The sequence below is a fragment of the Dreissena polymorpha genome, chromosome 3 (assembly GCF_020536995.1).
Source record: "Dreissena polymorpha isolate Duluth1 chromosome 3, UMN_Dpol_1.0, whole genome shotgun sequence".
In the NCBI taxonomy this organism is placed as follows: Eukaryota; Metazoa; Mollusca; class Bivalvia; order Myida; family Dreissenidae; genus Dreissena; species Dreissena polymorpha.
The window spans coordinates 142,298,663-142,311,650 of NC_068357.1; the positions used below are offsets into that span (position 1 = coordinate 142,298,663).

The window sequence follows — 12,988 nt, forward strand, 5'->3', positions numbered from 1 at the left end:
CCCGAAATTAATCGAGCGAGTGGTTACACACAACTATACGATTTTCTTTGTTCGCTCGCCGAAAGTTGTTTTTTTTAACGAAACTTTCTATCGTTTTGAGAAAAAATTCGGACGCTGATTGGGATTTTTCCAAATGCCGATTGGGATTTTTCCAAATGCCGATTGGGAATTTGGGAATTTTCGCTCGATTGGGAAAGTACCGTTTTGGGAATTTGGGAATTTTCGTTCGATTGGGAAAGTACCGTTTACCGGTACTTTATAAAGAAGGAGGAAAATCGCTGAGTTAACCAAATCGGGTACGAGTTGACCGAAGGTACGTGTTGACTTAGGTACAAGTTGACTAACTTAGGGCCCAAGTACAGTTCGTCAATCAGTTCCGGTTAATGAAATTATCCGAGTGTGAAACAAATATATGGTGCATAAAAAGAATTTACTTTATTATTGATTCATTTTATAAATGTCTTGACTGCAAAAATCTGTTATCAGTTGATTCTAGGATGTATTTTACTTTTCGAAAATGTCTGTTTTTATTTACCCTTCAATCAAGCATTTCCGGTTAATCCAAGGTGTTCCGAATAATACACAGTACATGTACTGGGGGCATCTCAAAAGGGTTTTTATTATGTCCCCCACTTTAGTAATGGGGGACATATTGTTTTTGCCCTGTCTGTTGGTCTGTTGGTTGGTTGGTTGGTTTGCGCTAACTTTAACATTTGCAATAACTTTTGCAATATTGAAGATAGGAACTTGATATATGCCATGCATATGTATCTCATGGAGCTGCACATTTTGAGTGGTGAAAGGTCAAGGTCATCCTTCAAGGTCAAAGGTCAAATATATGGGTCAAAATCGTTCATTTAATGTACACTTTTGCAGTATTTCAATATTCAAGATAGCAACTTGATATTTGGAATGCATGTGTATCTCATGGAGCTGCACAATTTGAATGGTGAAAGGTCAAGGTCATCCTTCAAGGTCAGATGTCAAATATATGTGGCCAAAATCGCTCTTTTTATGAGTACTTTTGCAATATTGAAGATAGCAACTTGATATTTGGCATGCATGTGTATCTCATGGAGCTGCACATTTTGAGTGGTGAAAGGTCAAGGTCATCCTTCAAGGTCAGAGGTCAAATATATGTGGCCCAAATTGCTAATTTTATGAATACTTTTGCAATATTGAAGATAGCAACTTGATATTTGGCATTCATGTGTATCTCATGGAGCTGCACATTTGTAGTGATGAAAGGTCAAGGTCATCCTTCAAGGTCAAATATATGGGTCAAAATTGCTCATGTAATGTCACTTCTGCAATATTGAAGCAGGGGTGGCGAAATCTCAAAAAACTATACTTGTCCACGGACAACCATTTAGGAAATTTAACTTGCCCGTTGCTGAACTACAATTGTCCGTTAATGTTTATATAAGTTATAAAGGCATTTATTGATTAATGTAAAATAATGTGGAATATATCAAAATGAGTATGATTTGCTTGTTTTGTTTATAGTTGTATTTCAATGGTACATTCATTATAGCAGTATATTATAAACAATATAAAGACTTTCTCAAACTTTAAATCTTGCGAAGCTAGTGTTATTAAAACATGTGCTGAACATAAGTACATTGTAATCTTAACAAATTAAACTAGTCCAATATGTGGACCTCATCAGACTGAGACTACGCTACTGGTAGCAATTTGATTATATAAACTGGTAACCATTGAAAATCTGTTAGCCAAGTTTCTTGGAAAGTTCTGGTGCGTTTACTTAGATCATATTTTTTATCATAATCTTTCTTAGTTTTTTGGGAGGTGGGCTGCTCAAAGCTTCGGGTTTCTGGTCCGTTGTTGAAGATTAAAAAAAAAGTTTCAACTTTACCATTAAAGTCGTCTTAAATAACAAGGTAGACCGTGTTTTGATTATCTTAGATTGATACTTTTTATTTCCGTCTGATTGTAAAAATAAAGAAACCAGTCTGTACACTGTCTAACAGTCGGGCCGAATGTTGAAAATGCGGCATGCTCCCGGTCTCTTATAGAATAAGGGAGATCACTGCGCAGGAAAGTGCACGTATTTTAGCCCGATCGCTCCGCAAATAGCACTGACAATGTAATCGCGTGTCAACATCCCGTTTTGTAAAAGTTAATTACGGCTTTAATACAATGTATTTTTGTATACCTGGACGCGACCTTTAAAAAACTTGTTGTCCACAGACAACTTAATTGAAAAAAATCAGTTGCCCAGACAAGCAAATGTACGACTCGGGCAACTCTGACATTTGATTTCGCCACCCCTGTGAAGCTTGCAATTTTATATTTGAAATGCATGTGTATCTCATGGAGCTGCACATTTTGAGTGGTAAAGGGTCAAGGTCACGGTCAGGGTTTTTTTTAGAAAAAGGGGAAGACGCTGGACGCTGGTTAAAAGGGGAAAATCGAGCGCAAAAGAGACATATTTGGGGAAAAAATAAAAACTGTTCATTTTAATGTCTATAACTTACCTACAGACTTCAGGGGTTTTTTTTAGAAAAAGAGGCATGTCTCTGACCTTTTTGTTCTTAAACACATGAACAAGTATGATATTAAAGTCTAAGTCCTAAATAAAGTTGCAGGGGTAGATCTTATAATGGGAAATGTTTTCAACTGGGGCCGGGGGGAACGATGTCAATATTGTGATATCAATTTCATGATGAATGGGTTGACGATCTAGATCTGCTACGGTATTGGAAGGGAAAGGCGCAGCAGCTGCCGATTGTCTACTTTCACTTTCACAAAGATCCGACAGTATTAATCGATGTTGATTACATGTACCTCCGAATCCTGCTGGGTTTCAACGGTTTTTGATGATTCATTCTTAAAAAATGCGTCAACGCAATTAATATTTTCCGAGTCCGAACGTTTTATTTTGTTCGTGTATGAACGCCAGAGATTTTTTTCTGTTTGAACGTTTATATCTTGGCTTTCACATAACCGGGATGAAAATTCGACTGGATTCCGGTAATTAATGGACGAAACACCCTTCTCGCGCAAGACCGGAATCCAGTAAAATAGTCACATGATTAATACGATTAGTTGCCCGGTTTCCAAGACGTAATTTAAGAGCTATATATAGAATCACTGGGATTTCCAGATTTTAGTGAGAGAGAGAGAGGGAGAGGGAGAGGGAGGGAGGGAGGGAGGGAGGGAGGGAGGGACACAGAGACCAGGGGTGTCAATTTTCTGGATTATTCCGGAAATCCGGATTTAAGCCGTCCAGGGTTGATTTTGAGGTGAATGTAAATCCGATGAGTTTGTTTAAGGCGGGTGGGGGTAGGGACAAAATTCTTTTAGTGCTGGATCATTTCAGAACGAATATTGTTATAGCATCGTCGGCATTCCGGACATTTGCGCTTGGTACCGATTTTATTTATTGATTTCTGATTGGTAAGCGGCTGGCACTGACATAAGCAGGCACTGGCAAAGTAAAGCACTGCAATATCATATTTTAAAACAATATGTTAATCAAATTATATATTGACTGCGTATTTGCTAGGTTACTGGTTACTGGTTTTCATTTTCTGCAGTCAAACGATATGCATATTTTATTTCATTTGCAAATGATGTATCGCGACATGTTTTCGGACAGTCGTTTTCGGATACGCTGGTTTGTTAATTTCATTTCGAAGTTCTTAATACATGTATCATTTGTTTAGAATGACAAATACACCTGCCGTGTTACGGATGGTTTGGTTTATAATATTTTGCATTGTACTCACCAGAAATTGCACCTAGAAAGACTATAAAAAAAGAAAAATAAGCTAGGGCTCGGGGGAGTTGGGCCCTGTCTTCCCTTTATCCTTCGGCTTAATTTTCCGGATTTCAAATTTGGGCCAATTGACACCCCTGAGAGACAGAGAGAGAGACAGAGAGACAGAGAGAGAGAGACAGAGAGAGGGGGAGGGGGGGGGGGGGGGGGGGGGGAGGGAGGGAGGGAAACTCAAAGAGATTTACATGGTACAAATTGGAAAAGTGTCGACTTCCCAAAAGAAAAAAAAAGTTTCTTTGAGGGTAAAATATTATATTTTGGTGAAAAATTATATTTTTGGAGGGGAAATGGTATTTTTAGGGGAAAATTTCTGGTAGGGGAAGACGCCGAATATCGGCGTCACTTTCTTAGTTAAAAAAACCCCTGAAGGTCATCCTACAAGGTCAAACGTCATATAGGGGGACATTGTGTTTCACAAACACATCTTGTTAACTGTCAGATTTGACAGCTGATTGTTTCTTTACATGAAACAACCATAAAACAACATTTATGATTCATGGTCAAACATTTTTATTAATAGATATATACAAAAACTATCAGGCACCATTTTGCAAGTAATCTTTCTATATAATAACACTTCAGATATCATGTGACATCACAAGTTCCATAGCTGATCCTTCAGGTAATGATTGAATATATAATGGTTATCGGGTTTATTTAACAAAGCGCATGTTTTCAAATAAAAACGGCGTGTACAGTCTATCTTTCAAAAAACAATGGCGGCGTCCAGAGAGCGTCCTAAAAACTTGCAAAGCATGCAAAATCACGCTGTGAACATATTTAACGCAAAATGAGCCGAAGTTGAATGTTAAGAAAGGCGTTATAGAAAAGATCTTATATGATGTTGTATGTTCAGTTGCCGACACAGTTGGAAAAGCTATAAAAAAACGCAACACGACGGGTCCGAACTTAAACAAACAAAAACATTGAACGAGTGGAAGGGACAATAACCGTGGCTAATCGTTGAACATATTGAAGGGGAGACCCGTTTTAATTGTGAAATATGTAAAAATTCATTGAAGGCATGCAATCTAAGCACAGTTTGGGCATACAAAGGTATTTGAAAAATAAAATTGTATAAAACTGAAAAGACACTGTTGAACTCGTATAAAAAAATTGCTAGTTTGTTTATTTTGATTTGTGGCATGAAAATAACCATTATTATTTATTTTTTGGTTATTAAGAAAAGTTAAGAATTATTTTCCAAAACTTAGTAGTAACGTTAAGAATAAAATTTCAGAGTTCAGAATATTTTTTGAAAATCTGGTAGTACGTTAAGAATTTCACAAAACCTTATCTGGAGCTCTGCCTCTTGATATTTTTCGGCTTTGCACACTTCAAATAAAATTGGTGTCAAAATCATTTATCGTGTGTTGTTTATTTTCTAAGAGGTTATTATGTATAATTATATGAAGGTTATTTACCTTAAATTATAAATTAATTGAAATTATATAAATATTCTTGAAAATAACGGCCGAAAAATATCAAGAGGGTCCGCTATATACACTGTCTCATCATTAAATTAACACCCTTTCTGTGTTATAAACAAGAGCTGAAATCAGTAATTTATTAAGCTTCATTAATAATTAGCTTTATTAATATGTTTCGTGAACAAAATATTTCAATATATTCCATAAAAAATATAATAATCATGGCAAAGGAAATTTAATGGCCGGTATCGAAGCAAAAGCATTATCGCCAAGACCGTAGTATCAGTTCGGTGGACCGCGCGCTTCTTTCTTCCGCCTTCATTTCTTACCAGCGATTTTTTTCCTTCTCTATAAAGTACCGGTAAACGGCACTTTCCCAATTACGAAAAAACTACAAATTTCCCAATTGCTGGCCAAAAAATTCCCAATTTAAGGTAAAAAAATAAAATAATAATTGTTTTTTTTTGTTTTTTTTTTAGAAAATGCAACATTTTGTTAGTTTCCCTGTGCAGCTCTATGGTTTGAACCTAGGTAAATATAATATTGACAGCTTGAAAACACTTAGTTATCAATTTTAAAGTATTTGGGAGCATAAAATCAAATACACCAATTTCCGAATTTGAGGGTTTCACGACTCGATTTTCCCAATTTGAGGGTTTTCACGACTGAATTTTTCCCAATTGGACTGGTACGGGTACTTTTCCCAATTGGAAAAAAAAAATCGCTGCTTACTTACTTACATTTTTAAACCTTTTTTTTCTATCGTATACATAATTCTATTCTCCTTAGCAAGATGTAGTTTTTAAAACTGAACTCCAAATATAAACGCTACAAATCGGAATAAAGTACGAACATGTTAACCGTAAATCTAGATTTTAAAACGGTATGATATTTGCAAAAGTTGAGGTTATAACTCGCTCTAATCAGAAGAAAAACATAATATATATTTATATATCTGAAAACTACTTAACGTAGGCTTTCTAATGATATATAATTTGTCAAAATGGGCCGAAACATGAAAGTATAATTTTTTTAAAGACGATAGTGGGTACATCGAAATGTATAACCTCGGCGCTTCGATGTACGCTTATTTTAAAAGATGGATAGTTACGATCACGTGACTCAGTGTCGACAAGATATTTGCCGATACGGTCCTGTTTCTTATCAGTGTCATCTTAATAAGTCAGTGAAAACGATAGTACTACATGTATAGAGCTCAAGTTTATACGATGGTTGTTATACTATCGATTTTCATCTGGTAATGGGATAAAATGAGATGTACGCTTAGAACCAATTATCACAAATTCACTAGCAAAAATTTAAGCTGAGTGCAAAATTAACATTGCTCTCAAAATGTTACATTGCTAACAATACCATATTGTACATTTTCAGAACAAAATATGGCATTTCGTGGACGTGGGGGAGGAAGGGGAGGGTTTGCAGGTGGACGCAAATCCAACGCCGTCACCACAAAGCTTTATATTGGGAACATACCAGAGACATGTCGAAAATTGGATCTGCAGAAATTATTTGAAGAACATGGCAAAGTGGTTGAATGTGACATTGTTAAAAACTATGGTTTTGTTGTAAGTTGAAAACCTTACACAGTTTTATGCCCCCCGATTTAAAGGAATGCTTTAATTGTATGGTCCCGCTTCTCAAAGTATGATTCAGGAAGTTTACAGGCAGTATTTTGTCTAGGTGATAATATTAAAATTTTATGGCATTATTTTAACAATATCTCAAAAACTGGTCTAGTTCAGTAGTCACATTTCACACTCTAAAAGCTGGAGACAAGTCATCTATAATGTGGGGAAACCAAATCTGGATTTATATTCAAATTTCTTTAAGTTAACGTAGTACAAGTCAAACTTTGTTTTTGATCTGCATTCTGATTGGTTCAATCAAATATGGCACTTCCATCTTAACCAATCAATAAAATAATGTGTTCAAGATATTTCTTCATATTTAAGAATATTTGGTTTATTTCCAAGAAGGTATCGTTTTGTACACAGAATTGTACCTATTGCAAGTTTAGGGTACTCGAGGATATCTCCTTGCAAAAAATTAAACACTTCCAATCACCATGATTGTGTTGATGTTAAAAATTAGTTGAACACATTTATTGCTGAAGCCAAATTAATCAGGCTTTTCCTGTTGTATCTACGGGTCAGTTAAACGAAACCATTTCCAAACTGAATTTTTAAATAAAAAATCCCCATTTGAAAAAACAAATCCCAATAACCAAACAAACAATAAAATAAAAAAATAAAAAGTAGTTTGAAAGCAATGTGATTATAATGATTATTATATATTATTTTAATTACATCTAACAAATTATAACTATAATGTATTCTAATTTTAATTGTAATAAAGAGTTGTTATATTAAATTAGTTTTTCCCAAATAAGTGCACTTTTTTGCGCGAAAAGTTCCCAATCCCGAAATTTCATTTTTCGGAAAATTGGTAAGAAAAAGGCCTGTTACTAAAGTTGGTTATGAATTACAAAAATCTCATGACATGAAATAAGTAAATATCCCAAATTTCATAAAAAAAGAACAAAGCAAGATTTTTGAAAAATCATATTGATTATTTAAAGCCAGAAGAGTTTAGTTTGCTTGAATATGAATATCAAATACCATGGACTTTTTCATTGTTTCTAGTTTGTTTTATACACTCAACATTTAAGGAATTATTGTACTTTGTTTTAATATTCCTGGGCAAAGCTTTTCTACGCTGAACATTGATTAAAATAAAAATTCATGTATCAGTAAAGTTTGTTGAGATTTCAATTTTTAAATGAATATTTTTGTTCCCAAAGTTGTAGGTCCAGATCAAACTTTGGGTTAAAAACTATTCTTTACAGTTTAAAAAACTTGCGCAAAATAATTTTCTAAAATTAATTCACATGCTGAATTATTCAAACTACATGTACACATTTCAGCATTTTGAAAGCCAAGAAGAAGCACAGGCAGCTGCGGATGCATTGAACAATACAACCTTTCAAGGAAGTGTCCTGCAAGTTGAGGTTAACACAGCTTTTGATGTTGATCAAGCTACATTTTTGTATATTCAATGTCACAATGAAATTACATTACATTTGCCATGTAGTAACATTGTAGTGTAATCTTACAATTCATTAATTGTTTTTTTTAGCTGTGTCAATTTTCTTGTGTCTACTTGTAGATTGAGTAGAAAGTGCATTTAATTGTAATTTTGAACTTATCAATAAATTATGACAAAAGTATGTATTTTATCAGTAGTAAGTATGAATATATGCTATTGTTTACTCTTGTAAATTTATTGCAGTGTGATCATCAAAAAGACACCCTAGTTAGTTGTGTTGGAACTCACCACATTTTTATGCCCCCGAAGGAGGGCATATTGTGATTGGACTGTCCGTCACACTTTGCGTTTAGGTTTCGAAAAATGCTCATAACTTCTATGTCGCTTCAGATAGCAATTTCATATTTGGCATGCATGTGTTTATGGACAAGGCCTTTCCATACGCACACAAATTTTGACCCCTGTGAACGTGACCTTGAACTTAGGGTCCGCATTGAGGTTTCGAAATCTGCGTTTCGTTTTCGAAAAAAGCTCATAACTTCTATCAAGTGTTTATAGGGGCATTAGTCATCCTATGGTGACAGCTCTTGTTACAATAAAAATAATCAGTCTGTTAGTGTAAAAATAATGTACCTTTTTATTGGATATAACTATAAATCTTTATACACATAATGAATTAGTAATTAGTAATCTGGCCTAAATGCATACAAAATCATTAAAATAATTCATGGGACAAAACAAAAACAAGTGACAATTGAATTGAATGAACAAGGAATGTATTTAAAATATATTGTTTTATGACTTTAAAATGCAACATATATTTCATTACAGAAGTAATCAAAAATATGTTCACTACAATATTCATTAAGTTTAATGTTTTTCAGCATCGTTGTCACATTCAGACACTTTCTAATGATTATTCGATAAAATGATTAATCAGCCCATCACTTGTTATGTGCGCTTGTATTAACAAATTACAGTTACAAAAATTTGTTCCAATTATAGCTCTCACATAGTCGTGTGCGACAAAAGCCAGGCATGGGTGGGAAACAAGAGTGCTACAGATGTGGAAAAGAAGGCCATTGGTGTGTTGGCTTATTTAGTGGTGATGTCTGTTTAAGAATAAAAAGATTTATTATAGTTGCTTCTATAGGGAAACGTTTGTTTGGTTTAAATGTATATTAAAAGTGTAAAAGCATCCTGTTTATTGTTACATTTTAAATTACAAGAGATAATAAGAAAATATAAACATATGATGAAGAATGCATGTTTAATTCTTTTTCAACATACATTTGTTGTACATGATGAGGTTATATTTAATTTCAGGTCCAAGGACTGTCCAAAAGGACCGTAAGTAATATTTTGTAAATAAATATTATTACTGTTTTAAGTACTTTTTCCTACTTAAACCTTAATATCAGTAGTTACCAGGTATTTTTGCTCACATTTCTAAACTAATACACATACAATATAATACCTAAGAAATTGTGATATCTGTTATCGTATGCCATATTTTGGGAATGAAGTTTCGTGTTTTATGTAAATTTCAGGAGCCGCCCTCCCGGATACTATCAGGAACCAGATCCCTATGAAGCCTATTACCGTGACCGGTATCCACCACCCCCTCCTGTCGACAGGTACCGCCCCTACCCTGACCCCTATGACAGAAGGCCCCTGCCCCCACCACCACCCAGGGACCCCTACTACCGGGAGAGAGACCCGTACGCCAGACCTCCACCGGATTACTACAGCAGAAGCAGGTAAGCAATAGTTATGGAGCTCATGTAGACAGGCGTGAGAATTGTACCTTTTTTCAGCTGATTTTCAAGTGTTTTACTGGCAAGAATAATCCAATAATTGGTGTAATTTGTGAAATCTCTGTTGGCATACCTCTTTTAGAAGAGGCATTTTCTATACCCGTGTTTAACAAATTTGCTTTGGTAGCATTTGTTATTATAAAAGTGAATTAACTGACTACTTATGTTTTTATTTTAGAGATCCTTACTATGAAAGAACGAGGTAAGTTTCCTGTTTCTTTAAAAGTATTGTATTTACACTACAGAGCTTATAAATGCCGTTAGCCAAATTGTTAGTGAAGAAATATGGCTACTACATTTTCTTTATTAATACTTTTTTTACAAAAATTATTGTTCAAAACTAACATTATTTGTTTAAATATACATGATAACTAAGGATCAGCATCATATTTATTTGTTTGTAGGGATCCTTACTATGATGATCTGTATTCACGACAAGGGTAAACAAAATAATTGTCAAAAACTATGATTATTTGTGATTTTTTGTGTATTTTTGACTTGAGACACTTGAGATTTAAGGGATACCTTACTCCAGTATGTAATGGAAGAATTAAAAAAAAACACATCAGGAAATCTAGCATAATATACATGATTACTAAGGATCAGTTGCATATTCATTTGTTTGTAGGGATCCTTACTATGATGACCTGTACTCTCGACAAAGGTAAGTCTATGATCCCTTTTGGTTCTTTACATATGTCATATCCAAGACCAGACCATCAAACACATAACAGTCAAACTGTGCATATACATTTCAATGGTTCATGTACTTTAAATTCGCAAATACATGTACTATCAATTTTATTTATATAAAAAATGTACTTTGCAGACGTATTTGGTATAGCAAACTGTGATAAAGCCTTATGTTCCTTCCTTTTTGTTAATTCTGTTCTGTTTTCATCTGTTATTCGTGATGGAGATTTTGCTTATTTACTGTAGTGTGGAGCCCTATAATGAAAAAAACTATACTCTAGTGGTTCTCTAACCAGGGCATTTTCTAATGAAATAAGACACATTTTTGATTATATAGTGAATTGTAAATTTCGAATCCACAGTGTAGTGACAGATGAATCACATTACGATAAACACATTTATTTACAATTTTATGTAGTCTTTATTATACAGTTTTGTGAAAACACTTGGTTTCTGCTACTACACAGTGATGTTTATTTGTGATCCTTAAGCTTTATGATTAAAATTATTGTTCTAGTATATAGTTTTTTAGGGTACCAATAATGAGTAGTAATCATGAAGATTGTTGGTCGTTTAGTTAATAATACAAAAAAGAAAGAGCTGTATTTAATACTTACATTGTCACCAGTACATTATTTCACATTGTCCAATGTTCTTTTTACCTACCTCAGCTACCCAGTACCTAACCTAGTTAGGCCTATGAGGAACATTTCATAAACATACATTTTGGCCATGTAGATTTTTAGGGTGTTGGGACAAATTCAGCTAGTTTTAATGTTATATATATATGAGCCTTGTGCCGGGAAAAGTAGTCTTATTGCATGTGTGTAAAGTCTAATCCCAGATTAGCCTGTGAAGGCCGCTCATGCTTTAAAGGGACAACACTTTCTGCTTCTATGGAATTTTTTGTTTAAAGGAGATTTCTTGTTAACGAAAATCCTTTGCGGACGAAAAGTGTCATCCCTCCTGTACACACAGGCTTATCTGGGAAAGACCTTACCCACTTGCATTAACTTGTACAATTATATATGTTATATATCATTGGTAAGTGCTACATTAACTGGTGACTGTTTTCTGTACAGCTACATGCCACCGCCGCCTGGCACGAGTCGAATGTCACCTCCACGGACCCGCGTAGCACCGTATTAACAAGAAGCAAGCGCGAAGATGATTGACAAAACATCTCGTGTTAACAAATCGCTGTCCTCGTGTCAACAAAACGGTGTATTATGTAATCTGGACATTTGCAAAGCATCGTGCGGGAATCCGAAGAACAAATATTCGTATCATGAATCGATAACTTTTTAATCTTAATGTCGTGTGATCATGTGACTTGTATGAAACTTTTCTGCAAAGTGCAAAGTATTTTAAAACTAAAGAAATAAGATTTCTGCTCTCATTTGTTTTTACATTTGATATTGTCATTTAATGTTTCTTATTTTGAACTAATATGTTGTAAGAGTCGGTGTTTCTGTAGAATGTATGATCAATTAAAGATTGTGTGTACCATTATTTCTCTGCGAGTCTCTACAGTGCAGTACAGTAAAGGCGTTCTCACTCTTGCTCGGTAATATGTCAGTTTTAAGTTTGTTCAAGAAATACGAAGCGTGGTATAGACCTGAGTACATGTATATACTAAACACGAGTTAGATGAACTGAAAGATCTACGTGAAAGACGGGAAATCAATGAAATTCGTGTTTCGGTAAGATAAACGAGAATATGTTACATACATGATGTTGAATCGTAAAATGGCGTATGGATCGCGTACGTAATGTGACGTGATTACTTGATTGATTATTTGGTGTGTCTTATTTAGTATATACTATAGCCACAACACATTTAGTTCATAATTCATCATATCATGTTGATTAGTCCTCTATCAGAGTAACCAGAGAAAACTATATGTTTATCTCTGGTCGGTCTTCATGTCCCTATTTTCATCTGTCTGTCAATTTTAACAGTTTATTTATTTTGTTGTCTAACAAAAATTGTGCTTGCAATGGTTACTGACTACTCAGAAAGTACTTGAACTTAGTTGATGAACTCTGTATAGGTATAGAGGATCATATGATGAGTATGCTTGTTATATCACTGGCTGTTTTTCATCACAGCGAAATGTGGTTGCTATGGTTACCAGTGTTTGTTTTTTCTGTTCGAATTTCGACCAGTAAACAGCCCA

At 34.5% G+C, this 12,988-nt stretch overlaps 1 protein-coding gene across 4 annotated transcripts in view; it reads left to right on the plus strand.

The window, feature by feature from the left end:
- Window positions 1-12,988, plus strand: part of LOC127871757 (RNA-binding protein lark-like) — a 32,174-nt gene that overhangs the window by 17,259 nt on the left and 1,927 nt on the right. The window contains exons 2-10 of one of the 4 annotated variants that reach the window (XM_052414925.1): window positions 6,625-6,818; window positions 8,177-8,260; window positions 9,304-9,383; window positions 9,625-9,648; window positions 9,849-10,058; window positions 10,294-10,317; window positions 10,520-10,555; window positions 10,744-10,779; window positions 11,891-12,320. In XM_052414925.1, coding sequence (XP_052270885.1) covers window positions 6,633-6,818; window positions 8,177-8,260; window positions 9,304-9,383; window positions 9,625-9,648; window positions 9,849-10,058; window positions 10,294-10,317; window positions 10,520-10,555; window positions 10,744-10,779; window positions 11,891-11,957 — 747 coding nt within the window. In that variant the 5' untranslated portion in view covers window positions 6,625-6,632 and the 3' untranslated portion in view covers window positions 11,958-12,320. Of the gene's footprint in view, window positions 1-6,624; window positions 6,819-8,176; window positions 8,261-9,303; window positions 9,384-9,624; window positions 9,649-9,848; window positions 10,059-10,293; window positions 10,318-10,519; window positions 10,556-10,743; window positions 10,780-11,890; window positions 12,321-12,988 lie in introns of those variants that run through there. The other 3 variants (XR_008045540.1, XM_052414926.1, XR_008045541.1) reach the window with 3 other exon arrangements.